The 27,323-nt window shown below is 41.8% G+C and overlaps 2 protein-coding genes across 19 annotated transcripts in view; one reads left to right on the forward strand and one right to left on the reverse strand.

Moving 5' to 3' along the window:
- The window catches only part of Rgs20 (regulator of G-protein signaling 20), a gene marked incomplete at its 3' end in the record, with an annotated part of 597,802 nt that overhangs the window by 130,380 nt on the left and 440,099 nt on the right, over positions 1-27,323 (forward strand). For both annotated transcript variants that reach the window (NM_001402015.2, NM_001127495.3), the window contains 2 exon segments: positions 2,902-3,136; positions 5,706-6,394. In NM_001402015.2, coding sequence (NP_001388944.1) covers positions 2,902-3,136; positions 5,706-5,894 — 424 coding nt within the window.
- Positions 23,714-27,323, reverse strand: part of Tcea1 (transcription elongation factor A1) — a 37,872-nt gene continuing 34,262 nt past the window's right edge. For 9 of the 17 annotated variants that reach the window (XR_015619792.1, XR_015619789.1, XR_015619788.1 and 6 more), the window contains 2 exon segments: positions 26,590-26,661; positions 23,714-25,093 (listed from right to left, as the gene is read on the reverse strand). Coding sequence is in view for 11 of the 17 variants with exons in the window: in XM_087549638.1 (XP_087405764.1) it covers positions 25,085-25,093; positions 26,590-26,661 (81 nt within the window). In the remaining 6 variants the exon portion in view is untranslated. 17 annotated transcript variants of the gene reach the window in all.

Raw genomic sequence — 27,323 nt, forward strand, 5'->3', positions numbered from 1 at the left:
GCCCGGCTGAGGTGCTCTTTCCCACCACATTTCACCACTGTTTTATAAAACACACCAACATTGACTTAGTTTAACATTAGATTAAGTATTTGGTCCACAGCCTCCAAATTTGCAAGGATCAATCCTGCCTTCTGCTGACTGCCCTGTTCCCAGGAACAGCAGGCATAGCCTACATTCTCCTCAGCGAGCTGTGCCCTTGGAAAAGTCCCCTTTTCTTCATTAGCGTAAATTGTGACTTGTGCTTTATCCAGACTAGTATGGCATTGGAGAAACTCCAATGTACAGTCTGATCAGAGTCTGCCTCTACCCTTCTTGACACTCACTTCCACAAAATGGACTCCATAGAGGTGGGGAGAGAGAGACAGAGAGAGAGAGAGAGAGAGAGAGAGAGAGAGAGAGAGAGAGAGAGAGAGTCATTACTGAAATGCTAAAGAATGTAGCTTGCTAAGGGTAAAAGAACTCACATATAAATAACATAATAGTTCCCAAACATGTAACCAAATGTTTCTAGAGTAGAAAATCCCCAAACCTGTTACCACATGGATATCCTTAAGGGATGCAGAATTAGACAAACTAACGACCCATAGTTTATGCTAAAACAGGTTGCACATCTTGTATAAAACTATGTTTGGAGCTCTGAAAAAAAAATTCTCAAGCATACGAAAAACATTTATAGCCGTTGACTAAGCTTTTCCTCATAAAGTGTGCTGTTGCTTTTCTTGTGCTTGTTTTTTGTTTGTATTATTTAGGTTTGGGACAGTAGCAGACATCAAACCCAGAGCCTGTACTTGCTAAGTAATTGTCTACCACTGAGCTGTCATCACAGCCCTTGTAAAAAAAAAAAAAAAAGTTTTGTTTTGAACTGAGACTCAACTATGTAGAACAGGCTGTCCTCGAACTTACAATCCTTTCTTCCATAGCCTCCTGTGTGCTGAAATTGTATGTGTGCAACATCATCTATGTCTGACCTTTGTAAACTATTTGAATACATTTCCAGGATCATCATTGTGCTCCTGGCCCCAAAACAATTAAAACCAAAGTCAAGAGTTTTAAGAACACACGGTAAAATCTTCTGTCTGATATTTCTAAGGTCACTTCTAATTCTATACTTCCTCAATGAATAAATCATAATACGTTTTAGGAAATGACTACATGAAATTGTAATCATATCAAAGGGATGCTGAGAAAACAATATTGCAAATATAAATATCAATATTTTTTAATTTACTTCCTTTTTTCTTTTTATTTTTTAAGATAGAGTTTCTCTATGTAGCCCTAGCTGTCTAGCTGTCTTGCTGTCCCTATGTACATCGGACTGTCCTTGAACTCATTGAGATCCACCTGCACTTGTCTCCTGAGTGCTGAGATTTAAAAAGTGCACCATTAAGTGTGGTAAAACCTTAGGATTTAAAAGAAAAGAAACTAATAATTACTGAGCTAAATCCAACTTTTGCACAAGAGGGAGGTACTAACATATAGAACAGAAATTTAGACATACAAAACAAAAAGGTCCTAATAGTTACCAACTGCTAAACTGGATGAGTAGTTAATAACTTTCTAAATTAATTGTCATTAAAAAGTATCCAAACCTAGATAGCTTAAAACATCAGAAAAATTTTATATCACAGTTCCAAGACCAAAAATCTGAGATCCAGAGTGTCATCAAACTATTTCTTCCTTCTTTTTAATAATTTATTTTTTGATATACAGGTATATGTTTTGCCTGCATGCCTGTCTGTGCACCATATGAGTGCCTGGTGCCCCAGCAGGTCAGAGAGGGTACTGGATCCTCTTAAACTGGAGTTATGGAGGGTTATAAGGCACTACATAGATACTGGGAATCAAGCCAGGTCTTCTGGAAGAGAAGTCAGTGCTCTTAATGGCTAAGTCATCTCTCCAGCCCAAAGAACTATTTCTAAATAAGGTTATATTTTTTTGGCATTTGGGTGACACAATTCAACCCGTATATTCAGAGTCAACATTGTACCCATAAGGTTTTCTCAACCACTTCCACAAAGCAGTTCAGAAGTATACTATTCCTCATCTGTATGATATCTAAGAGACTCCCGTTACCAGTGATACCAAAAATCTGTACAAAAGCAGAAAGTGAGATCAGAGTCCTAGTCACAGAGCAGGTAAATCTCAGAGACTTGAGGAGGGAAAAACAAGTCACAGAAGACAGTCCGTTGGCCATTTTATTAAAAAAAGTAAATAAATAAAGCCACATAATATATTCTTCAGGAAAATGTACAAATATGGGACTATGAAAAGAGAAAATATTAGGGATCACTACTATTTATGCTTTCTCTGATCTCAATACAGTTAAAACCTCAAAGATGGTAGGCCCAAAGTCAAGTCCAGCCCTTCTGTCAGGATGAGTGGCTTCTCCTAGTGAATGATGTCCTAGTGAAGGGCACATTCATTGCTGATCATTTTGTTACAGTCCCCTCATGGCTTGGATTTATAGCGTGTATATTCTTTTCTCTTTTGCAAATGTTACATGAACCTTAAGTATTTAGTGGCCATTACATGTTCTGGGGGGCCTGTGTGAAGTGTGATTTAGTTCTGTCAAGAATAATTGAGAGGTTTGGGGTCAGGTGGTTGTAGGAATTTTTCATTTCTGTAATTTAAAAGTATTGTCAGATGTGCCCAGATGTAAACAAAGTACGGCTGTGAGGTTGGTCAAAAGGTAACAGTGCACTTTGTGTGGGGCCACATGCCTTTAACACCAGCCGAGCCATCTTGTGTTTCGACAAAGGCTTAAGGAGGTAAAAATGGCGCTCTCCCTTCCAAGGGCCAAATGTTTGTGTTTTATACCAGAGATGGAAAACTATTTGACCACAGTCGGATTCACCACCGGTAACGTCTCCCCTCTTCCTTTTCCTTCTGACCACTGCTCAGCCCCATGCCCACTCTGGAAGAAGTCTGTGCCTGGGCCCAATCTTTTGACAACCTAATGGTCACTCCAGCTGGAAGAAATGCATTCCGGGAATTTCTTCGAACAGAATTCAGTGAGGAAAACATGCTCTTCTGGATGGCCTGTGAGGAACTGAAAAGGGAAGCTAATAAAAGCACTATTGAGGAGAAAGCAAGGATAATATATGAAGACTACATTTCTATTCTCTCTCCGAAAGAGGTGCGTGTCCACAGAATATGTCTCCTTTGTGGGGCTGTGTTTGGCTACCTGCTTCTTGCATGGTCCTGGGCTCTGCCCACTCAATAGCATTCAGAACCGTCCAGCAGACCCTGAAAAACTATGAAGTGTTTTTTTTCATTTTTTTTCCCTAGAAAATCAATCCATAATCATCCATTTTTCACAGAGGAGTCCTCTGCTCTCACACTGACACTGGGTTTCCTCTGTTTTGTAGTACTAAGAGTGAACCCAGGGCTGCCCACATGCTGAGTCAGGTTTCTCCAGTCTTCCTGTTGTTTAAAAACACAGCACCATATAAATAAACTATCCCACTAGGTTGAGTACATTTTTCTCATGTCTTTCTAGTTACAGCATTGCCGACAGAGTGCTGGAACTGTGAGGTTTCCCTCATGGCATCTTCCAAACGACACACAAAATGCCAGAGGAGTGAGGTGAAGCAGGTTTCCACCTTTTAGCATTTGTTCCTCCCGATCTGCAGCCCTGAGAGTTAGGTTGATTTTTAATTCAGGTGCCTTGTACCACCAATTACACCATCATTGCCATCTGCTGTGTTCTGCCAAGACTGCAGTTCATAAAGCAGAGCTTCTCTTCTAGAGTCAGGGACCTCGGGGAGGCAGGAAAACCCGGGAGCATCTCTGGTGTGATAGCCCGGCGTTCTCAGCAAGAGGTTGTATAATAAGTCATGAGGAAGAGAGGACGAAGATGGGCAAAGGATAATGAAAAGGAAATTACCAGAAACACAAGGAAAATGAGAACATCCTGGGGCTAGGGCTAGCTGAGCCGAGGGGGAGAGCGTTGTGGTACATGATCAGTGAACGTGGCAGCAGCCAGTGGTCCTGCACTGCGGGGTACTGTCTGTGCCTTGTTTGAGAACTAAAGAAATTTTTAAGTTTTCTGCAGTAAAAGCTACCAGCTATGGCAGGACTCCCCACTAGACAGTGTTCTGGCTTCCGATGAGAACCTTCTAGTAGACGTCATCGGACAAAGCAGATGAGAAGAGGCTGGCCCGGGAAGAGGAAATTCCAGTTATTTCCTCTAAATGCCCTGGTTCGGACACCTTCTGAGCTGAACAGTAAAACGGAGCTGAAAATTACAGGAATTAGATGACGCTGGGCTCAAAAGCATAACCTTGGGGCTGGTACACTTGGACTTCATCCTGAGAGAGTCAACGGACCAGGGCGAGGCACAGTTAGTTGAGTGTCAGGATAGAGTTTGCATGTTAGAAAGAATTCTTTGGCCAAATCAAAGGATGTGTGAGGAGAGGTGAAGGCATTCTCCAGAAGGCCAATGAATGACACAGACCCAGAAACGGGGCACAGCAGAGGGGAAGGAGATAGACCAGTGTGGTAGGGGGTAAAGGAGTGCTGCACGCCTAGCATGTGAGCCCTGGACACTGAGTTTAAGGCTGTACAGAGAGGAGAGGGAGAGGAATAGGAAGAAACTGCGATGCATGGGGGAACAGATAGAAAGAGAAAGAAGATAAGAGATACACAGGGCTCACTAAATTGGGAGTGTGGATGACTCCATTGAAGGAGCTTGCTAGTTTTCAAGCACTTTATTTCTCTTTAAAATTTATTTATTTATTCACTTTATATCCCAATATCAGCCTCCCCTCTCCTCCCAGTACCCCCTCACACAGATCCTCCCCGCATTCCTCGCTCCCCTTCTCAAAGGAGAAGGGGAACTCCCTCTGGGTATCGCCCCTACACTAATCCTCCTCACCCCCAGCTTCCCAGGACATCAAGTCACTGCAGAGCCTAGTACAACCTCTCCCACTGAGGTAGGACAAGGTGGTCTAGTCGGGGCAACAGGATGCACAGGCAGGCTGGCAACAGACTCAGACACAGCCCCAGCTCCAGTTGTTGGGGGACCTGCATGATGACCAAGCTACACTTCTGCTACATATGAAAGCACTTTATTTCTAATAAAAATACTCATAAACCAACAGTCCTAGAAACCACCATCACTTCATGTCCAATGCAAGTTCACTAGTAGGAATTCACACTTACTATAGATAGAGCAGGGATAGAAACCTGGATGTCGCTGGCTCTCAGGCCCTGTGATTTGAGCACTTTCCTTTACAGATGCCTTCCTGTTAGCCTGGACTGGCACTAGAAGCCTACACCCAGCTTCTAATCAGGCAGAAGCCTGCAGCACCCAAGCTTTTACCTTCATTAGCAGGGATGAATCTGTGCACACTGCCTTCTGTCTTCAAAGGCCATCCTATATGCATTTAAAAGAAGCGAAGCAGTGTGTGGTTTTCTAAAGGGCCAACATTCCTTACAACCTGAGAAGAAATAGTAAGTTGACCCTTCAATATGACCAGCTGAGTCCTCTGGTCTTGGGCAAGCAATCTGCTTCCCTGGCCTTCCAGGGGCCACTGGGGTTCCTGAAGCTCTAGAGTTCCCTTTCATTCACCTGAAAGTTTCTCTCAGTAGTTCAGACCATTAGGATTCAGACTGTTAGAACACCTTGTTTCCTTGGGGTAGAAAAATAAGATGGGAATTTGGATGGATTTACAATGAGAAATAGCAGCTGCTTCTCTCCACAGGTCAGCCTGGACTCCCGAGTGCGAGAGGTTATCAACAGAAACATGGTGGATCCATCTCAACACATCTTTGATGACGCTCAACTGCAGATCTACACCCTAATGCACAGAGACTCCTATCCCCGCTTCATGAACTCCACAGTCTATAAGGATTTACTTAAGTCCTTAGCTGAGAAAGCAGTTGAAGCATAGGTGGTTTTGAATATATTTATTATTAACAAAACAAGAAAATAACTCATGGATTCCGTCTAGCACAGGGGATTTAGAGATAGGATGTCTTGTGCTACAGTGATTCTGACTGTTGTAATAACAGATTCTTCCTCCACGGAAAGTTCTCGATTCACAATGGAAATTGCAGCCACCTATAGTGATACTTATCAGACAAGAGGGCGGTGGGCATGACTGCCTTAGATAGTGTGCTCACACTCACAATAACAGTAGCATGTTCTCAGGGGCAGGGCATGCACTAGCCTCTGTTCTGCCTGAAGCATAGATATACAAGGAACAAATGGTAACACTTTGTTTTGCATGAGTTCAATACTATATTGCTCTCCAAAGAAGTGGCATTCAAATCCTTCTCAACTAACCCTTCCCTCAGTCTGAATACTTTACTTGGCACCATGCCAGGTCTGAGAGTCACATCTCACAAAGATGTGACCATTCCTTGTAAAAATGGTGGAAACCTGTTCTCTCTCTCTCTCTTTCTCTCACTCTGCATGCCTGTGTGTGTTCAAGTGTGTGTGTGTGTGTGTGTGTGTGTGTGTGTGTGATCTGTTATGGTTGGTAGAACACATCATGCTCTAGGTGGGTCACTCTCAGAGGTTTGGTAAATGAAGCAACATTTAAAATGAAAAGATGACTGTATTGTCAGAACGTGAAGAATGAACTTTGAAGTTCATAGTTTGTCATGTTCACAAATCCTCAAATAAACAATTTTAATTTTTATTGAAAGAAATATGGATATTTTTACTCTGAAAAATGAAATGCAAGTGTTTTCTCTCAAGCTTGTATTATCTGGAATTACTGAGGAACATGGATCATGTACGGATGTATGCAATACATCCTTCACCTTCCAGATGAGCATGCTGTCTTTAGATCCCACTATATTATTTTAATCACAGCAAATAGGATGACTTCATAGTTTACAGGTAAAGTAAAAATGGTCATAGACCTAAGCCACCCTGAACAATCCCATACCTATAACAAATGGGAAATATAACAAACCAGACAGATTTCAGGAGCAGGTTAGACACTTAATCTACAGAGACCACATCAGCTCCACCATTGTACAGAAGTCTTGGCCTCCCCTTTGCCTGGTCCTGCAACAGCCTGACTGACTTTGTTACTCAGCACAACCCCAAATAAGACTCCTTTCCATCATTCTCAACAAACCATCTTCCCTCTAAGTTTTCATGAAACTTGTCCTTCCACTGTCTATGAACCCACAAATACACAAGCCCAGCATCCCTCCTCACCTCCTTCAATTCATCTCAAAGAATAATGAGTCTTGTACTTTTCATGGTGCCAGTCCCTTGCATATGCTTCTGATCCCATTTTATCCAACCATTATTTTCCCTGAACAGAGGCCATAACTGCAATTCTCCAATGGGTTACATGCTGGTGGTACCTACAATATACTGTTGTAAGTCCTAAAACGGAGTAAATCCAGTTCAAAGAATTGTAAAGGTTATATAAAGATTTTGGCAGAATTTCCTCCATGTAGGGAGCGGCGCGGCAAAACAAAGATGGCGTCGACAGCCAGCCCTGTCTGAATGTAAACAACTTACCGCGCATGCGCAGGCTTGTCCCGTCGTCAGGGCAGCTGTATGATCCGGCGCCCTTCTGTGGTGAACAATAGTACTGCGCATGCGCGAGTTTTGCACCTGGTGTCAGTTGGGTGGTAATATGCTAATGAGGGGGCGGCACCATGCTGGTGAGGTGATTCATTCTCCGCCAATCCCTGGAGGACAAGTAGTGGGGTGATAGTGGGGTGACCCATGCCCCACCAATCCCTGAGAGATTATTAGCATACTGTTGTGTATATAAGGCGAGCAAATTTGCCGCTCGTGTTCCCCGTGTCAACAATGAAGGTGTCCTGCAGTAAAGACTGTTGAGAAGAATCCAACCGTGTTGCGTCTTTCTTGCCTGCCGAGGTGGGCGTGACACCACCAGAGTTTAACCCTATAAAACAAGACTATATCCTGCCAATAGTTACTACAGGTGAAGAAGGTATTTTATTGACTTCAAATGATACAGTGAAGGATATGTGAAGTATCAGGTAATTGTAAGGTATATAAAAGGACACTTGGAGAGATCATTTGTGTAGAGGGACCTGCATGGCCAAATATATTATGTGGAGCTAAGTGTGGTTACACATACCTGCATTCTTGGCACACAGGAAGGTGGAGCAGGATTTTGAGTTTGAAAGTGGGATGAATTATACAGAGAGACTGCATTAACAATTACAGTATGGATACTAGGGTGGAAGTCAGGTTTTCAGCACAGAGATGATTTAGAATCCCTGGGGAGGTAAAACATGAAGACTGCTGATAAGCCCTTATGTGAATGAGCAGAGAGGTGAGTCTCAAAGAAGGCTCGGAAGGATTTGCCTTCATATATGTAAGAAGAGAGAGGACATGCAGACATGGCATAAGGACAGATGTTTCAAGCAACGAGAAAGCAGCGTTTCCTAGAAGTAAGGCAACATTCACTTATCTAAGGTTGGTCTGCTCTTCTACACCATCATCCTCCTGGGATCCCTCCCACACTGTAGGCTTGCTCCATTTCCCCCATAAGAACAGCCTGTATATGTTGACACAGTTGACACTCTCACTAGGCTCCTTTTTCTCTTTCCTTCTCTGACCCAGCACATCTCTCTATATCACTGTTAAAAAGATCCCCCACACAGTCATTGGTGGTGCACACCTTTAATCCCAGAATGCAAGAGGCAGAGGCAGGCAGATCTCTGTGAGTTTGAGGCTATGTCACAACTGAAATGGAAAGGTATCCTAGCAGTTGAAAGCCAACAAATACCCCAGAGGTCCATTGGAGAAGCTGGTGTTCTGTGGGTGAAATCTGGAGGTTGGAAGTCCTTGAGGGAGAGTTTAAGTTTGCATATCTGGAGAGAAACGTACCCTGGCAATTGGGAACCAAGGAATACCATAAAGTAACACACAATAAACCTCACACAAGATATTTATTGGGAGGAAACAACCTAGGTAGGGTGCTGCTTCTGCTTGGGTGAGAAGACAGCAGGAAGCTGAGCAGTAGGCAAAACTTATTTATGTTGGATTTCTTGGAGGTAGCACTTTCCAAGGAGAGGATTGGTGGGGTTTCAATCCTGAGCTTGATGGAGCTCACGGATTGACAGGTTGTCCTCTTCAAAGATTGGTGGGACTTCTTTTTTTCTTCTAAGATGGGACCTGGCCACTCTACTGCCTCAGGGTTGGAAATGAAAGTTATAGATTTCAGAAAAGGATTCTTGGAACCTTGAAGGCTGTCTTCGGGGGGCAGATCCTGGCTGCTGGAGTTCCTTGGGCATGGGCTGGCCACTTACCTGCCTTGAGGGTTTACACAGTTTACAAAGGGAGTCCACTAGGGAATGCTTTCCCTACTACTTAGTATGAATAGACAGTAGAGGGCCTGGTCACAGATGTCCCAAGAATCCAGTAGTTGCTTAGTCCATCAGCCTGGATGTCTCAGCTGGTCTTGAGTATACAATGGAATCCTGAAGGAGTTGGGTCTAAAGGCAGTGAAGAATAGACTTGTTAGCAAGGTGAAAGCAAGAAGGCAAAGAGCAAAAGTTTCCTTCATCCTGTGTCCTTTTATATAGACTTCCAGCAGAAGGCATGACACAGTTTAAATCTGCATTAAAGATTTGGATTCAAGGTCTGTCTTCCAACCTCAAAGATCTGGATTAGAAGTAGATCTCAAATTAAGCAAAAATTGCTCAAAGGTATAACTTCTATTTTTTTAATTTTAGTTAATTTCAGGAGTATAGTCAGTGGACAACCAAGAATAGCCATCACAGGGAGATGTAACATCTATGTATCTATGTAACATCTGTAACAGATGTGCTTGGTAAACCGGAATTACTGCTGAAAATGCACCCTCATGTTATACCATGCACAAACCCCAACTCAACATGATAAAAGATTCACATATCAAGGCCCCAAACTGTAAATCACCTAGATAAAACTGCAACAGAAATGACCCAGGACCTCAGCATTGGTGGTGGGTTTTGAAGATGGTGCCAAAGCAGAAGCCACAAAAACAAAACTGGAGAAGTGGCAGTACATGAGAATCTAACACTTCCTGTCTACACAGGAAACAATGCACAGTAAGAAAGCTGCCTATGGAGTGGAAGAGTCTGCTCAAAAACTATGCATCTGTCAAGAGCCATCTAGGAGAAACTAAAAATTAGCAGGTGATTTTCCTGACATGGTTCCACCATGGACTAAATCTGTGACAGATTTGCTTCTCTAGGCAAGGCCAAGAGGATTAAACCAGAGGAAAGATCTCTGCGACTGATATGCTTTTTCTTCTATTACTAAGTATATAATAATCACTAGGTATTGACTCACCCTTTTGAGCAGATCTCTACAGACCTACAAAGATGTACTAACTTATGGTGATGTTATGTAGACAAATACATAATGATTCTATAGAATTCCTGATTTGATTCAAATAATTTTAGGAAGAAAGTTTTTAGAGATGGTCTTAGTTGCTAGAGAGATGTAATAAAGTTAGAATCAAGACTAGAGTGTGTCCACTCCTCATGATAATAAGTAAAGGCTTAAGAAATGTGTTTAAGAAATACAGTGAGCTTTCATAATTATACTAAAAAGAGAAATAGACGGGACAAATTTGTGTACAAGGAAAAACATTTAGGTCCAAGGATAAAGTCACAGATGTGTACTATGATAAGGCAAGGCTGTGTAGAAACTGTTGCTTTGAACTTATAATGAGCATATTATAATAAAGTACTGCTTTGAACTTAATATCAACATCCTTCTGTATCTCCCATTCTCTGGAACATTTTATCTCTGAAGCAATTTTCTAAGGAACTTTTTGTCTAAGAAGGTATAAAAAAGACCAGAGAAAAGAAATAAACTTGTTGGTTGAATGGTTTGTCTTGGGGAGCTTTGCCCCATTCACCCATTGTGATGGTTTGCATATGCTTAGCCCAGAGAGTGACACTATTAGAATTTATGGCCTTGTTGAAGGAACTATGTCACAGTGGGGGTGGGCTTGGAGACCCTCCTCCTAGCTGCCTGGGGATGCTCAGTCTGTTCCTGGCTTCCATTGGGTAAAGATGTAGAACTCAGCTCCTCCTGCACCATGCCTGCCTGGATGCTGTCATGCTCCCGCCTTGATGATAATGGACTGAACCTCTGAATCTGTTAGCCAGCCCCAACTAAATGTTGTCCTTTATAAAACTTGCATCGATCATGGTATCTGTTTACAGCAATAAAACCCTAAGACAGAAGTTGGTACCAGGGACTGGGTTATTGCTGTGATAGGTCTGACCATGATTTTGTTTGGAAGAATGTGGATTTGGGGACTTTTGATTTGGAAAGCAGAGGAATGCTTTAAATGGGGCTTAATGGGCTATCTTAGTAGGAATGAGGAAGTCTTTGTAACTGAGAGTGATTTGAACTGTGCAGGCCTGGCCCAAGAGGTTTCAGAGGAGAAGAATTTCTGTATGTGCTGTAAAGACTGCTTTTGTGGTATTTTGGTGAGGAATGTGCCTGCTTTCTGCCCTTGTCTGAAGAGTCAGCCTGAGGCTAAGGTGAAAAGACTCAGATTAATTGCATTGACAAAGGAGGTCTCAGAAACACCCATCATAGATTTTGTTCTCTGGTTAAATCTCATGGAGAGCATTTTAATGAAAAAAGGGAAGCTGAAAAAGGAAAAATACAAAATATATGGTTTGAGTATTAAAGGGACACCAGGAAGTGAAATGGAGCTGAATCCTGTGTTCAAGGGTATTAAATTGAATTAAGGGAGTAATGACCTTGGGGCAAGATCCCACCCAGCTAAATTAGCTCCAGGCAACTTAGTACAAACCTTTAATCCCAGGAGACAGGCATACAGATCTCTAAATTCAAGGTCAATCTACAGAGCAAGATCCAGGACAGCCAAGAAAAGAGGAAGCTAGTGATAATGCAATAGACCAAGGGGTCCATGTTCCAGCTCCTGCAAGCAGCAGAACTCAGCAGCTTCAGCCATGTGTCTCTGGCTTTATATCCAATGAAAGACCCCAGCTTAGCAGCAGTAACGCCATTTTGCAAGGCTGTACTTAAGATGACTGGTTCAGGGAAAGGTTAGAACACTGAGTACACAGCGGCTGCCAAGCAAGATGTGTCTGGTTGAAGGCCTGGCAACAGGACGACTTCGGTTGAGCACCTGACAATGAAAAAAGCCCCGGGAGAGGTCCCACACCCTGGTGGGGGGCCGAGTCAGTCGTTATGTTCCAAGAAGGTAGCTAGGAAACTTGCCCCCGGGGCTAAACCCTTGCCATATTAGAATCCACCAATTATATCCCTGTAACCATGCATCTGCTTCTGTATGCTTGCTTCTGCTCCCCAAAATCCTATAAAAGCCCATCCTTGGTTCCGTGGGGCGCGCCAGTCCCCCGAGTGACTGAAGCGCCCGCAGGTGCCTGTGCCTGTGTATCCCGACAATAAACCAAATCCTCTTGCTGATTGCATCCTGTGGTGTCTCGGTCTGGTCTTTAGAGTTGGAGGGTCTCCATCCCGAGGGAAAGTTCTCCCTGAGAGCTTTTCACCAAGAGGAGAAGGAGACAGTTGATGCTCGTTAACTGGGGCTAAGAAAGAGACCAGCATCATTGAGGTGAAATCTTCTGGGAAGTGATTTTTGAGAGCTGTGTTCCAGAGATGCCATGGTTATACTTTGTGCTGTGGCTGGACTTGGTAATGTGTAAGAGTCACCCAGGTGGTACTGGTTTTGAAGGCATGAAGGTGTCATGAAGAGCAGTTGTGGCTGGGCACTGTGAGAGGCTGTGGAAGGCCATTGGTGAAGGTGCATCCTCAGTTGCAATTGACAGCCCAGGACTGAAAGGGTCATGCAAAGGAGTTGTGGCTTGGCACCAAGAAGAGAGCCTAGGAGAGGCTATTAGTGAAGCCTAGTTGCAATGGAGGACCCTAGTGTATTAGCAATGCCAGTACTATGGGAGGATCACCAAGAACATCTGAGGCAGTGGAGTGGATCAACAGAGGGCAGAGCTGGAGAAGTGAAGCCAGCCCTTTGGAGGATCATGTGTGGATTGAAACAAGTTGCCTTGGAGACCCAAAGATGTTAAAGATGCCAGAGCCATGACTATCTGCTGAGGAAAGCTGCTAACAGGGATTGGAACCAGATCAGGAGAAAGAAGTTTGTTGCAGTCAAAAAAGATGAAAAAGGAGTTGAAGATCTGAAAACCACTTTGACATCAGACATGGAGATGACAGAATGTGAAATTTGTCCAGTTGGTTGCCTGTCTTAATTCAGGGATTACAGTTAAGTAATGGATGGATCTCAGAAGAGACTTTGAACTTTGGACTTTAGCATTGTTGACATGCTATAAACTATGGGGACTTTGGAAGTTGGACTAAATGTACTTTTTTATTATACTATGTTTAGGTATGGTCTCTATAGACTCATGTGTTTGAACAAGCCTATGGAGGTCAGGGAATGGAATGTGATACATATGCTTGGCCCAGAGAGTGGCACCATTATAAGGTGTGGCCTTGTTAGAGAAAATGTGTCACTGTGGGGGTGGGCTTGGAGACCCTCCTCCTAGCTGCCTGAGGATGCTCAGTCTGTTCCTGACTTCTGTCAGGTGAAGATGTAGAACTCAGCTCCTCCTGTACCATGCCTACCTGGATGCCACCATGCTCCCACCTTGATGATAATGGATTGACCTGTAAGCCAGCCCCAATGAAATGTTGTGCTTTATAAAACTTGCATTGGTCATGGTGTTTGTTCACAGCAATAAAACCCTAAGACACCCATCCATTCATCCAAATGCATATGTGTTTGTCTATATGTTTGTATGTAGGTATATGTAAGCATTCACGAATACTTGTGGAGTTGATTGTGTTGGTCAGGCCCAACCAGAATGTGGGTGTATGAATGTTTGAATGTATATGTTACTGTGCATATCTGCCTGTATTATGCATTTTAATTCTTTTCCTTTCCTTTTTCTCTGGTTCACAAAGAGTTAACCAGCTTAGCCAGGGAGGTTTCTGGCTGATTAATTCCCTGCTGCTAAACAGTATGTGTTAATTGCCAGATATTAAAGCTTATCAAAGCACAAGAAAGAGTTAAGAAAGTTAAGTTCTTAGTACAGAACAGTAAGAAAGAATTGTTTCCCTAGAGCTTATTTAACCATAAAGAGTAAAATAAAGCAACGAGTTACAATGCTTAATAAAGCACAGAGTTAATGAGAAGCTAGTGTTTTTAAACCATAGAATAAGAAAGAAAGTCTTTAGAATCTTTTAGAAGTTCTCAGCAAGCACTCAGTGTAGTTAGTGAGCTAGAAGGCCAGAGATCATCAGGCTTTAAAGCCACGTCTAACGCTGTGTCCCACTTCAAGCCCATTCCAGTCTGGGCAGGCTCCCAGCATGCATATGCCCATTTAAATAGTAAACATGTAAAAATGACTCAGTGGGTAAGTACTTTCTGTGCAAGTGTGATCACCTAAGTTCTAATCCCAGTACCAGTGTAAAACTCTGGGCTCATTAGTGCATGCCTACAAGCCCAGGGACTTGAACACAGGGACTTAGGGATGAAGCCTGGGATCTTGCAAGCCAGCTAGCCTAGCCAATACGTCAAGTCTCCATTCAGTGAAAGAGCCTGACACAGACCATAGGGGAAAGTGATAGAAAGAGACATCTTGCATTATCCTCTGCCCTCCAGAGTGCACACACCCAAGCATCTACACCTACATTTCTATGTGTATTACGTATATGTACACATGCATTGTATCAGGGCCCAGATCTTAGCACAACTACTCCCATGATGGAGGTTCCATTTGGGCCATAAAACTCAGCACATACCACCTGCCGAAATAACAAACAAACAAACAAAAACCTACACACCTAATCCACAGCTCTGCAAAAGTATCTAAATGTACTAAACTTGCTTTTTGGCCTCTACAGTTCTGCTTCTAGCTAACTGCCCTTGGTAACTGAAGTATGTCAACCCAGAATATGGTTTTTGTGCTTAAAAGCTCATTCTGAGAAAGGCTTGGGGCTTCACTGGGGTCCCAGTGGCTGGCTAACAACGACGTTCTACTGGCTTAAACCCATGTCCAAATAGTCTTGTCTAGTGAGTACCCCACAACACTGTGTGTGGTGCATTCAAATACATTATACATAACTCCATAACACAATATTAACAAAAACACCTGGCTTAAAAAATAGATCAAGAAGAAATACTTGGACAGTTATTTCTCTAAAGATGTACAAATAAAAAGAAGCTTATCATCATTAATAAATATTTCATATCTGGTACAAGGAGTGGGCATCAGAAAAACAGCCTAAGCACTCAGATGCTGAGTCAGGGGGATAATAAACTAAGGCCAGCCTGAACTACAGAGTCAGACCTTCTCTTGGAAATGCCCAAACGAAAGAACAAATAACAAGTTCTGGGAGAAAAGGGGCAAATGGTGGAATCTGTGCATTGCTGGAGAATATTGGAAATAATCACAAAAATTACCCAAAAATTAAAAATGAAATCACTATTATTACAGGACTCAGAAATCTTATTTCATTTTTTTATTCAAAAGAAATAAAATTGGGATCTTGAAAAGAAATACAAACCCCCAATTACTGCATTACTATCACAAGAGTTAAGAGGTGAAATAAATATTCAGTGGTGGACTAGTGGAAAAAGAAAATGTGTTCTATAACACACACACACACACACACACACACACACACACACAGAGAGAGAGAGAGAGGGGGGGGGAATAAATATTTGGTACAGGAAAAGGAAATTCTGCTGATTTTGAAAATGGCTGAATCCTACAGACATTATGTTCACTGAACAAGAGAGACATAGGACAGATGTTGCATAGTCCTGTGTCAGTAGAGTAGAGGGCCACAAGAGGCATCAAGATAGCTATAAGAAAGAAGTCAGTTGAAAGAAAGGCTAGAAAGCCTGCATAAGGGTTACACAAGGGTCAGAACATGTGCCAGGAAAGCCCACATCCAAATATGGGGGAAAGTGCGTGCTATGTAAACGACCTCTACAGCTCTCCACTGCCATGGCTGAGCCTGCAGGTGTCTAAGCTATCTTGGCTCTAGGCCTGCTGCCTGCTGCCACCCTCTGAAGTGCTGTTAATAACCATCTCTTTCTCTGCCACTATCTAGTGTTCCTGGTCCAGTTCTTTGTCCCTGGACCAAAGAATCTACATGTCTCAGAGGGTGCCCTCCAGAAGTAAGCCACACCTGTAACTGCTAGCAAGGCATCTAGGGGTTAAGATTTTTGTCTCTAATCTTGTAAAAATATCAACTCAAAAAAACCCCAAAACCTGAGTGTATTCCTTTCTATGTTTCTTTAACGAGGGTACCGATCTCACCAGCTAATCAATTTGTTCCTTCTCCTCAACCTTTTACTTTCCCCAGAGTTCTTAAAAATCCTGGGCAAGCTCTTATGGCCAGCAGCCATTCCTATTCAACCACCACATAGGTCAGAGGCACATCCAGACAGTGAGCCCTTCTTCCCAACACCGCATTTCCAGGTTTTCTGTGCTACCTCCAAACTCCATTCTTCTCTCCTTGTTCTTTTTTTTTTTTTTTTTTGAGTAAATATTTTATTTTGATAAAACAATTTATAACAATTCTTTTATTATTCCAATATTAGCACTTTATTTACCATTCATATTTTAACCTTTTTATTTTAAAATTCAGGTTTCAATCTCATTATATAATTTTAAAATAGTAATAGAACCATACTTATGAGAAAGTTCATAGATATAATTTTTTTATCTTTATTAACTTGAGTATTTATTTACATTTCGATTTTTATTCCCCTTCCCAGTTTCCAGGCCAACATTCCCCCTAACCCCTCCCCCTCCCCTTCTATATGGACTTCCCCTCCCCATCATCCCCCCATTACCACCCTCCCCCCAACAATCACGTTCACTGGGGGTTCAGTCTTGGCAGGACCAAGGGCTTCCCCTTCCACTGGTGCCCTTACTAGGCTATTCATTGCTACCTATGAGGTCAGAGTCCAGGGTCAGTCCATGTATAGTCTTTAGGTAGTGGCTTAGTCCCTGGAAGCTCTGGTTGGTTGGCATTGTTGTTCATATGGGGTCTGGAGCCCCTTCAAGCTCTTCCAGTCCTTTCTCTGATTCCTTCAACGGGGGACCTATTCTCAGTTCAGTGGTTTGCTGCTGGCATTCGCCTATGTATTTGCTGTATTCTGGCTGTGTCTCTCAGGAGAGATCTACATCCGGTTCCTGTCGGCCTGCACTTCTTTGCTTCATCCATCTTGTCTAATTGGGTGGCTGTATATGTATGAGCCACATGTGGGGCAGGCTCTGAATGGGTGTTCCTTCTGTCTCTGTTCTAAACTTTGCCTCCCTATTCCCTGCCAAGGGTATTCTTGTTCCCCTTTTAAAGAAGGAGTGAAGCATTCGCATTTTGGTGATCCTTCTTGAGTTTCATGTGTTGTATGCATCTAGGGTAATTCAAGCATTTGGGCTAATAGCCACTTATCAATGAGTGCATACCATGTGTGTTTTTCTGTGATTGGGTTACCTCACTCAGGATGATATTTTCCAGTTCCATCCATTTGCCTATGAATTTCATAAAGTCATTGTTTTTGATAGCTGAGTAATATTCCATTGTGTAGATGTACCACATTTTCTGTATCCATTCCTCTGTTGAAGGGCATCTGGGTTGTTTCCAGCTTCTGGTTATTATAAACAAGGCTGCGATGAACATAGTGGAGCACGTGTCTTTGTTATATGTTGGGGCATCTTTTGGGTATATGCCCAAGAGAGGTATAGCTGGATCCTCAGGTAGTTCAAAGTCCCAATTTTCTGAGGAACCTCAAGACTGATTTCCAGAACGGTTGTACCAGTCTGCAATCCCACCAACAATGGAGGAGTGTTCCTCTTTCTCCACATCCTCGCCAGCATCAGCGGTCACCTGAGTTTTTGATCTTAGCCATTCTCACTGGTGTGAGGTGAAATCTCAGGGTCGTTTTGATTTGCATTTCCCTTATGACTAAAGATGTTGAACATTTCTTTAGGTGTTTCTCAGCCATTCGGCATTCCTCAGCTGTGAATTCTTTGTTTAGCTCTGAACCCCATTTTTTAATAGGGTTATTTGTCTCCCTGCGGTCTAACTTCTTGAGTTCTTTGTATATTTTGGATATAAGGCCTCTATCTGTTGTAGGATTGGTAAAGATCTTTTCCCAATCTGTTGGTTGCCGATTTGTCCTAACCACAGTGTCCTTTGCCTTACAGAAGCTTTGCAGTTTTATGAGATCCCATTTGTCGATTCTTGATCTTAGAGCATAAGCCATTGGTGTTTTGTTCAGGAAATCCTTTCACCTTCCTGGATACCTGGTCCTTGATAGGCCTGTGTTGCTACAGTGGTGACACTTCAGCTCATGCCCTTCTGTTCAGAGCACAAAGGTCCTTGTGCCCACAGATGACCAGGAAAACCAGGAATGTTAAGCATCTTTCAAAAGAAAAGGTGTAAAACCTGTCTTTTCACCTAGAAGGCTGCCTTCTCCTGTTTGTTTTCCCCTGCAGGTAGACAGACCTGTTATGCACCAGGCTAGACTGTAGGGCAGGGGATACAATACAGGATCTTGGTCAGCTGTGAGTGCACAGGCAAAGAACACACACCCAGGGAACAGCTTCAGAGAACTAATTCAGTCCATTGGGGGGTGGGGGGTAATTTATGTTCCTGAAGAGATCACCAGGGTCTCTAGGACAAGATTTGTGTGGTCATGTACAATAGGCCAGGACAAGATGTTGGAAAAAACTTCATCTGCATATTCAGAGGTTGGAGAATCAGGAGTTGGGGCTGCCTTTTAAGGTCAAGGAGTGAAATCTGATACTCTCAGAGTGGTAAATTTGTTACTAGGGTTAATGGTGGGAAAGCTGGCTTTCTGGTGCCAGGTTGAAAGGAGAGGATATAGCCAATTCCTACTGTCCTGTCTCTGAGGTTTCTGGGGTTGAGGCAGTCTGACCCTTCTCCATCCTTTCCTCCACATCCCAGGGCCATTAAGGTCCCGTGGAAGGCTGGAAATTGGAGATGATCTGTCATTAAGGGCCAGGTCCTATGAAGTTCCCACAACTAGGAGCATAATACATAATACATAAGAGTCTAAATGGCCCTTACATTATCTGTATAGCTAGGGGCTTCCCTGTGCTTCCACAACAAGGACTGCAGGTGGCTAGCAGCCCAAAAGAACTCTATGCTACTGTATGACTTTGACCATACCAGATCCTTCCCTAGGCCCTAAGCTAATACAAGTAGTCTATCTCAAGAACCCATCTTTTGGGAAGGAATGACATGTACTTTGAGTTGAGTTGCTATGTAATTATGCCTCCTTGTACACCAGGTCTTGTATTTACACCAGGAAACTTTTTCCCAAACTGTACTGTTAAAATGTGCTTCCAATAAACTGCCTGGCCTCAGACTTTCGAAGTTTGGTCCAGCTTGGCTGATTAAGTCAGGCTACACTGAATTCCTTTGCCTCTTTGCTGACTGCTTTGCAGCTGGTCCCAACACTTGCAGGGACTCCCATACCCTTCTTTTACCTGAGGTAACTTCCTCAGAGACTGACTGGTGTGTGGTGGTTTGAGGCAGACAGATGCTATTGATGACTGTTACCTGAAGAGTCCTAATAGCCATGTTTCTCTCGATGTCTCTGGCTATTCTATAGTGTCAAATCCTGGCTGGAATGGGGGGTTTCAGGTCTGTGTTCCAGTAGGATATCGAGATTGTAACACTGGCATGGCTTCGTGGCAGGGAAGCCACGGCCACCATTGTGCAGGGCTCAGTGGCTGAGAGCGAGAGTCTGAAGACTCACGTGGTGCACTTTCCCTCACAGGCTCCCAGTGGACTGTCACAATATTCTCAGTGCTATATGCTTTATTTCCGTTTCCCACTTCCAAATTATGAGGGAATAATCCCAGTTCGAGTACAGTAAGTAATCTCCTATCTGACGGTAAGGACTTAATCCCTAGGGTATTAAGACAGTCCCTTGAGCATGCCTGACCGGTCAGGGGTTAGGGCCAAATATTCCAGCACATTTCCATTTAACCTTTAATCTGAAACAAAAGGCAGAACCATTCACACAAGAAAACCTTCTCTGAACCAGGCTACCTACCAACTCTGATCCATCCCTGAAACCCCACACTATACTGCTTAGAAGAGAGACTAGAGAATAAACGTCAGAGACACTCCTAACAGGAGCTTGCATTCCAGTATTCAAATTAAAACCCTAGGTGGGCGAGTGTTTGCACCCATGTTTGTATATCTTGTGGTCATGTGAAGGCTCACCAAAGGATGGGAAGCTTCTTGGCTTTGATGCTGCAGAACAACTCGAGGATTCGGAAAATGGATGAAGCTTCTCTCCTTATTCTAAAGGCCTCTGTATTTGTTTCTCCTTACGAATGTGATAAAAACACTTGGACTTCTTGCTGTCGTGCATTTTCAAAAGTGGGAATATGGGGTTGGAGAGATGGCTCAGCAATTAATAGCACTGACCGTTCTTGCAAAGGACTCAGGTTCAAGTCCCAGAAACTATATGGTGGCTAACAACCACTCATTTCAGGGGATCCATCACCCTCTTCTGGCCTTCAGGCATTCATGGCCACTCAGCACACACATGGTACATCGACACACATGCAGGCAAAATGCTCATCTGCATCAAATTTTAAAATCTTTTTAAAAAGAGAATGGGAGGGGTTGGGGATTTAGCTCAGTGGTAGAGCGCTTGCCTAGGAAGCACAAGGCCCTGGGTTCGGTCCCCAGCTCCGAAAAAAAGAACCAAAAAAAAAAAAAAAAAGAGAGAGAATGGGAACATGTTTGCATGTTTGGTCCTGAGATAATACATTAGCACTAGCCTCAATATGAGCCAGATGATAGGAAAGTTTACTACACCTGTACCTCTACAGGTTGCTTTGGGGTTTGTTTTTGTTTCTAAGTCAGGGGAAATAGTCTGAAGTGCCTTATATTCAAGTCTTCATGGCCTTCTTCTGGGATAAGGGGCAATTAATGAAAAACCAAGAGAGGTCACCTCTGATTTCTTGGATGAGCCTCATTTGTTCCCAAACTTGTTTTGAAGCAGTTATCTTCCCCCACTCTACAGAGTTCTACCCCATCTCCTTACTTTCCTATTTATCCAGGTTACCAGGGAAAAGGATACTCAGCCCTTGGGGGTATACCATAAACAGCACTTTCTGTCATCTCTCCACTACTACCCTTTCAATATTTTCCTTTAGCAGAAGTACATGAATAATTAAGAGCCCACGTTCGTTTCTCAGTCATGGAACTGCAAAAATGCAAGGAAGAGGGAGGAGAAATAAGGAAGTTTTGCTAAAGATTCATCTCAACTTACCTGTGGCTTTCAGACCTTAACTTTGGCTCTGATTTTACATGGAAGCCTTTATACTGGGTTCTAGTCTTAGGGTTTTACTGCTGTGAATAGACACCATGACCACGGCAACTCTTGTAAGGACAACAGTTGGGTCAGGCTTACAGATTCAGAGGTTCAGTCCATTATAATTAAGGCAGGAACACAGCAACATGCAAGCAAGCATGGCATAAGGGCTGAGAGTTCTACAAGACTGCTTACAGGTAGTTAGGACGAGGGTATTAAAGCCCATGCCCACAGCAACACACCTACTCCAACAAGCCACACCTCCAAATAGTGCCACTCCCTGGGTCAAGCATATATACAAACCATCACAGTTCTATTTGCTGCAATCCTCAGGGAAAACAGAGGAATTTTGTTTAATTCTGAGAATTAAAAAGCATGCAGATAAATAAACTATTTGCTTAAAATCATACTGGCTATTTATCAGGAGGGTGTAAGTTCTCCTAGATCAGGAGTTACCTATTGCCTGAGATTGTCAAACAACAGAAGGGAAGTAAGACATACTAATGACAGGCTCAGCACAGGATGGAAAACTGCAGTAAACTTGTTCACGACAAATTAGACCCATACCAGGGAAGGAAAGAAAATCCCACCTGATTTTTCAGCAGGCTGAGGCTTTCAGATTTACCAACCTGGATCTCATCTCTCAAAGGCAAACTCTTCTAGGCCACCATTTCATCAGCCTGTCAGCTCACAGCATCTGTACAGCATGAGCAGGTACAGATGGAATCCCGCACCCCAGACTCAGCTATACGACATTGATTTTTCAGTGTGAGAATGAAAAGGACAGGGAAAATGAGAAGGAATTCAGATGATTACACTTGTCCTTGTAGGCAGCACTAGCCAGGCCTATCCAAGGGATTTCTCTGATAAAACTAAGAACAGCTGTTTTAAACATAAAGACCCAGGCCATAGAGCACATGAATACTGTCCCCTGCCCTCCCTTAGCCACGTCTGATATCTAAGGTCCCAGATGCCCATCAAAGTGCTGTGTCTGTTCCCAGAGCACCCTCAGATATGACTGTGTACACAACCGAAAATATTTAATGAGAGAAGCTGGCAGACAGTAAAACAAGAGGTTCATCTACAGATGCTCCACGAGTCAACTTTATTCCCTCCGACAGACAAAAGCCTTTTTACTTTGCTCATGTGCCATGTGTCCATAAAAAATATTTTCACGAATGTCAATCTGTGTCTAAGGCAACATGAAACAAGACTTAGTACTCCTCTAGAATTCCCCAAAGTAACTGAGAACAAAACTTGGAGCCACTTTGTTTTCACACTGCTTTTATTGTGTGCTAAAATTCTTTTTGGCACGCCTCATTTAAAATGTGTGTGTGTGTGTGTGTGTGTGTGTGTGTGTGTGTGTGTGTGTTCCCCTGGACCTGGAGTTACAGATAGTTCTGACCAATCTAACCTGTGTTTGGAACTGGCAATACATGCTCTTAACTGCTGAGTCATCTCTTTAGTCCCACCTTGGTGACTCTTGATAAGTTTAAACATGTTTTCTCTTCAATAATAAAACTTCATTCTTTGATTTAATCAGTAACTGAGGATCCCTTTATGAAATGAACTTATATACTGACAAGTGTTAACAAGAGCGTCCCAAAGCACAAGAAATCATACCTGTCAATCCCAGGATTGGAAATGCCCAATAAGAAGGCACAGCTTGGTCGTCCTTTGCCTTAAGTTAGAGACATTCCTAGACCCATAGCTTACTTCATGTCTTATTTCCTTTGCTTTCTATAATAAAACATGTATTAAAAAAAAAATTGACTTTCGTAGATCCAGATGGCTAGTTTCTAAGCACATGGCAGGGTCCACAGTAACAGGAAAGCATGCATGGCACTGAACAGTATCTTTGTGGGGGGTTTTGAAACTTCAAACCCCAGCTCCAGTGGCAAACACCCTCCAAAAAGGCCACATCTCTTAATTTTTCCTAAACAGTTCCATAACTATGGACCAAGCATTCAAAACATTTGAGCTCACTGGGACCATCACAATTCTCCAGCCAAAAGTTGTACCAGGTGGCCAACTAGGACACTTACAGCAGCTATGATAGCTGAGCCTAGTTAAAAGCACAGATATTCTGATGTTTGCTGACACGGTCTTAGGGTAGATAAAGACCTACACTATTCAGACCTATTACGTTCTAAACAAAGTTTTACCCTCTGAATATCAACTACCTCAAAAATATCTCAACTTTTAAAAATTATCTCCGTGTATGGCTGTTTACACACGATTATGTAGATTATGTACCACATGTGTACAGTGTAATCAGGCCAGAGGAAGGCAACAGATCCTCTTACGAGGAAACCATTCAATTAAGGCTGGCTTACACTTACAGAGATCATCAAAATAAACCACAAAAACAGTTATATTTAACAACAAAAAATTTTATTGATTTACAAATTTTAAAATGGATCACTTAAAAGTGGGGCTATTTTAACCTTATTACTTTTAAACTAATTCTTTCAAAATGTACTTTATTTTTAAAGTGACAGCAATTACCCATGGACCAATCCTTTTAGCATATTGTTTTCTATGTTATGTCAAACGGTCTGCAGAGCAGAGCAGAGCAGAGCAGAGCAGAGCGCAAAGCTTGTGCAGTGGTCTTTACACAGAAGTCTGAACACAGGCAGAGGCACTTAAGTTGTAAACTTTAAATAGTGGCCTTTGCTCTGTGCATTAGGACGTCTGTGTCAAGAAAACGATGTGAAAGCCACTGCTTAGTACTAGCAAAACAAGTGGGACACATTTAAACAAAAGTAAAACTTAATTGTGAAGTATGTTTTGTAAAACTACTTGCTACGGCCTACATTTCAGTTGGCTTGACATCATCATGTAAGAAAAAATTTAGCACAAAAGATTCAGTCTAAAGGATTTTTTTCGCATCCTCCATATGCAAAGAGCACAGCTTAGTAATTTACATAGTTCTCAGGCTTAATCCTTGGTCAGTAGGTTTCCAAGTGCAAGTACAGTCATGTTGCCTCCAGGAACTCTACTCAGATACTAATATTTTCTTCACAGCATGGCTTCCTATGGGGGAAAATTCACCAGAAGTATGCCTGTGAGGGGCTTTGTGAAAAGCTTAGCTCTGTAAAACTAAAATACATCACAAAATCAAATAAAATAAACTGATGGCAACCAAGTCAGTTTTCAAAGTAAAATCTATTAAAAAATGGTAATATACATGTGTGAGAAATACAAGAAGTGGTCACTGTGGTTAGTCACAGACGCAAGAGATCTAAGGATCCGAGGCTTGTGAACACAGTAATTAAGAGTAAAGTAATATGCGAGTTCCAATTGTGTGCACAACTTTGAGAAGCCGGTCAAGTACTACTAGAAAACATAGTATAGTTGGTAACTCTAAAATTTATATTATTCCTTTTCCTTTAATATTTTTAGGTACATACCAATGAGAAAAGCAATTTATCTGTATGTAAGATCAACAGAATTTTTGTGTTCTAGACTATAAAAAGTTAATATTTAATAAAATGCAACATCAACTTATAAAAAAGAACAAAGCAACACATTATATAATTATTTTATGGTCTCCCAGCTGATCTGAGACCACAGAAGGCATTTAAGAAAGACTGTCAGGTAAACAACAAAGACCAACCCATGGGATGTATACTGTTTACGAATTTCACTTGCAGGGAAACGAGTAGCCTGGCTTAATTTTAAAGCTAATTACAAAATTGGTTTTTCTTAATGGTCCAGATACCTTGCCAATTCTTCCAAACTCAACAGAACTGCAAAGACAAAAGAAATATTTTGTAAGATTTTAAAAATATAAGCAATGGGTATATATCTTAACTTTATATACTTTATTAAAAAGGTATTTTTGAAAAATGTTTTATGCATAGTAGTCACTCATTTTTACCCTCCATTATAGAATTACAAGAACTATGTAACTAAAGAACAAATATATCAAGTTTTCATGTTTTTAAAAGTATTTCTCTAATGTTTCTTGGCTAAATAAATAACACTTATTAGCTTTCTATATTAAACTAAATTTCTTAAATTCATTAAGAACCATATGGTACAACATGTTTTAGTAGACTATATTAAGACAAACTGTATACTGCTCACAGCAGTGATAAAAAGCTCTAGCATATATAACAGATCTAAGAGCTATCTGGACAGGTCAAGTTTGTTCAGCAGGACTGGAAAAGAGTGATGACAGAGGGAACTTAAGTATTATTTATGCCTACTACATGAAGAAATAATAGTTGAGTGAGGGTGAGAGGCAAGGGAGTGCCAATTATTGTGTGACTCCAAAGACATCCCTACTATGGGTATTTCCCGACCCCACACTACTAAGATCCCCAGCTTTATTAATAATAAAAGTAACATTGAGATTGATGTGTAATCCTAATTTCATATTTTGCTTTGGAATTCATAAAACAAAGTCACTCAAAAATTAGCTTTCCAGTGGTCTATACAAAAAGGCGAGTGTCACCAACAGTCAATCTCAAGCCAGGAGGGCATCACAACCCTACTCCTTGCTTAATTATTGGTAAATTCTCGGGAAGAAGCAATGGAAACTAATGAACAGTTCAAAACCTGTAGTCATAGAGACTGCCCTGATCAAACTCAGCAGGTCACAAAACAAAACAGCATTAAGGTGTGAAAGGGCCTTGGAGGGAAGGAGGGGCGATGTGTAAAGGAGAGATGAGGGCTAAGGATGAGTAACTGAGTACATCATATACATGTGTGAAGTAAGCAAAGAACACATACTATGAACATTAGAATAGAAGAACACTTAAAATATGTCCTTTAAAAAACATAAACTCGGGGTTGGGGATTTAGCTCAGTGGTAGAGCTCTTGCCTAGCAAGCGCAAGGCCCTGGGTTCGGTCCTCAGCTCCAAAAAAAAAAAAAAAAAAAAAACCACACACACACACAAAAAGCAAAAAACAAAAACCAAAAAAAAAAAAAAAAAAAACTTGCTTGTATGAGACAAATTCACAAATACAAAAGCAAAATAAAGGCTTACTAAAAAGCTACCAATTCACAACTAAGCCCACTATAATTCCTAAAATAAACACTGATACCAAAGAACTCTATAAATTTTTCCAAGATCAAAAATGTATACACATGGGAATGTGTGAAAATAATTTAGTATTTTTCCCTGGTGTTAAAACATATGCATTGGTAAGATCAAGTCCTAGGAGGGTACATATTTATATCTTAGTCCACTTGCAAAGAAACAGCAAGTTATGATATATATGCAAGGGGGGCCATACCTTCCACCGATTTCCACATTCATTACATACAACAAAAGTTGTCATTGGTTCATCAGCACTACGAGTTTGCACCTGCCATAAAATTAAATGAATATTATTGCTTTTTGAATGACCATTAAAAATAATCCAACATATAGCACATTCTACATAAATATAGACAGTAACTCCAGTGATATTACCTTAAGATCTGCAAACACAAGTTCAAATACACCATTGGCAAAAGAGCATAGAATTTCAAACTTCATTTTTTTTTTATCTGTTCGTCTTTCACGTGTAATTTATCCAGATAAGTGGGGAGGAAAAAATCCTCTAAAAGTCACTCATTAAATTGTGCTGGTACATGCCTTTAATCCTAATACTAAGGAGGCTCTGTGAGTTTTAAGCCAGCCTGGTCTACAGAGTTCTAAGACAAGCCAGGGCTGTTACAGAGAGAAATCCTGTCTCAAAAAAACCAATCAAACAAACAAATAGCAACAAAAAAGTAAAGAAATATTCTAATAAGGACTGAAGGGATGACTCGGCAATTACGAGCACTTGCCATTCTTGCAGAAGAGCAAGGTTGTATTCCCAGCACCTACTTGGTACTTCACAACTCCATAAATCCAATTCTAGAGGACCGGACAGCCTCTTCAGATTTCCAAGGGCACAAAGATGCACAACAACATGCAGGCAAAACACTCAATGCATAAGACATAAAATAAATAAATCTAAAAGGAGGAGGAGGAAGAGGAACA

Source organism: Rattus norvegicus, chromosome 5 (assembly GCF_021556685.1).
Source record: "Rattus norvegicus strain SHRSP/BbbUtx chromosome 5, alternate assembly SHRSP_T2T, whole genome shotgun sequence".
In the NCBI taxonomy this organism is placed as follows: Eukaryota; Metazoa; Chordata; class Mammalia; order Rodentia; family Muridae; genus Rattus; species Rattus norvegicus.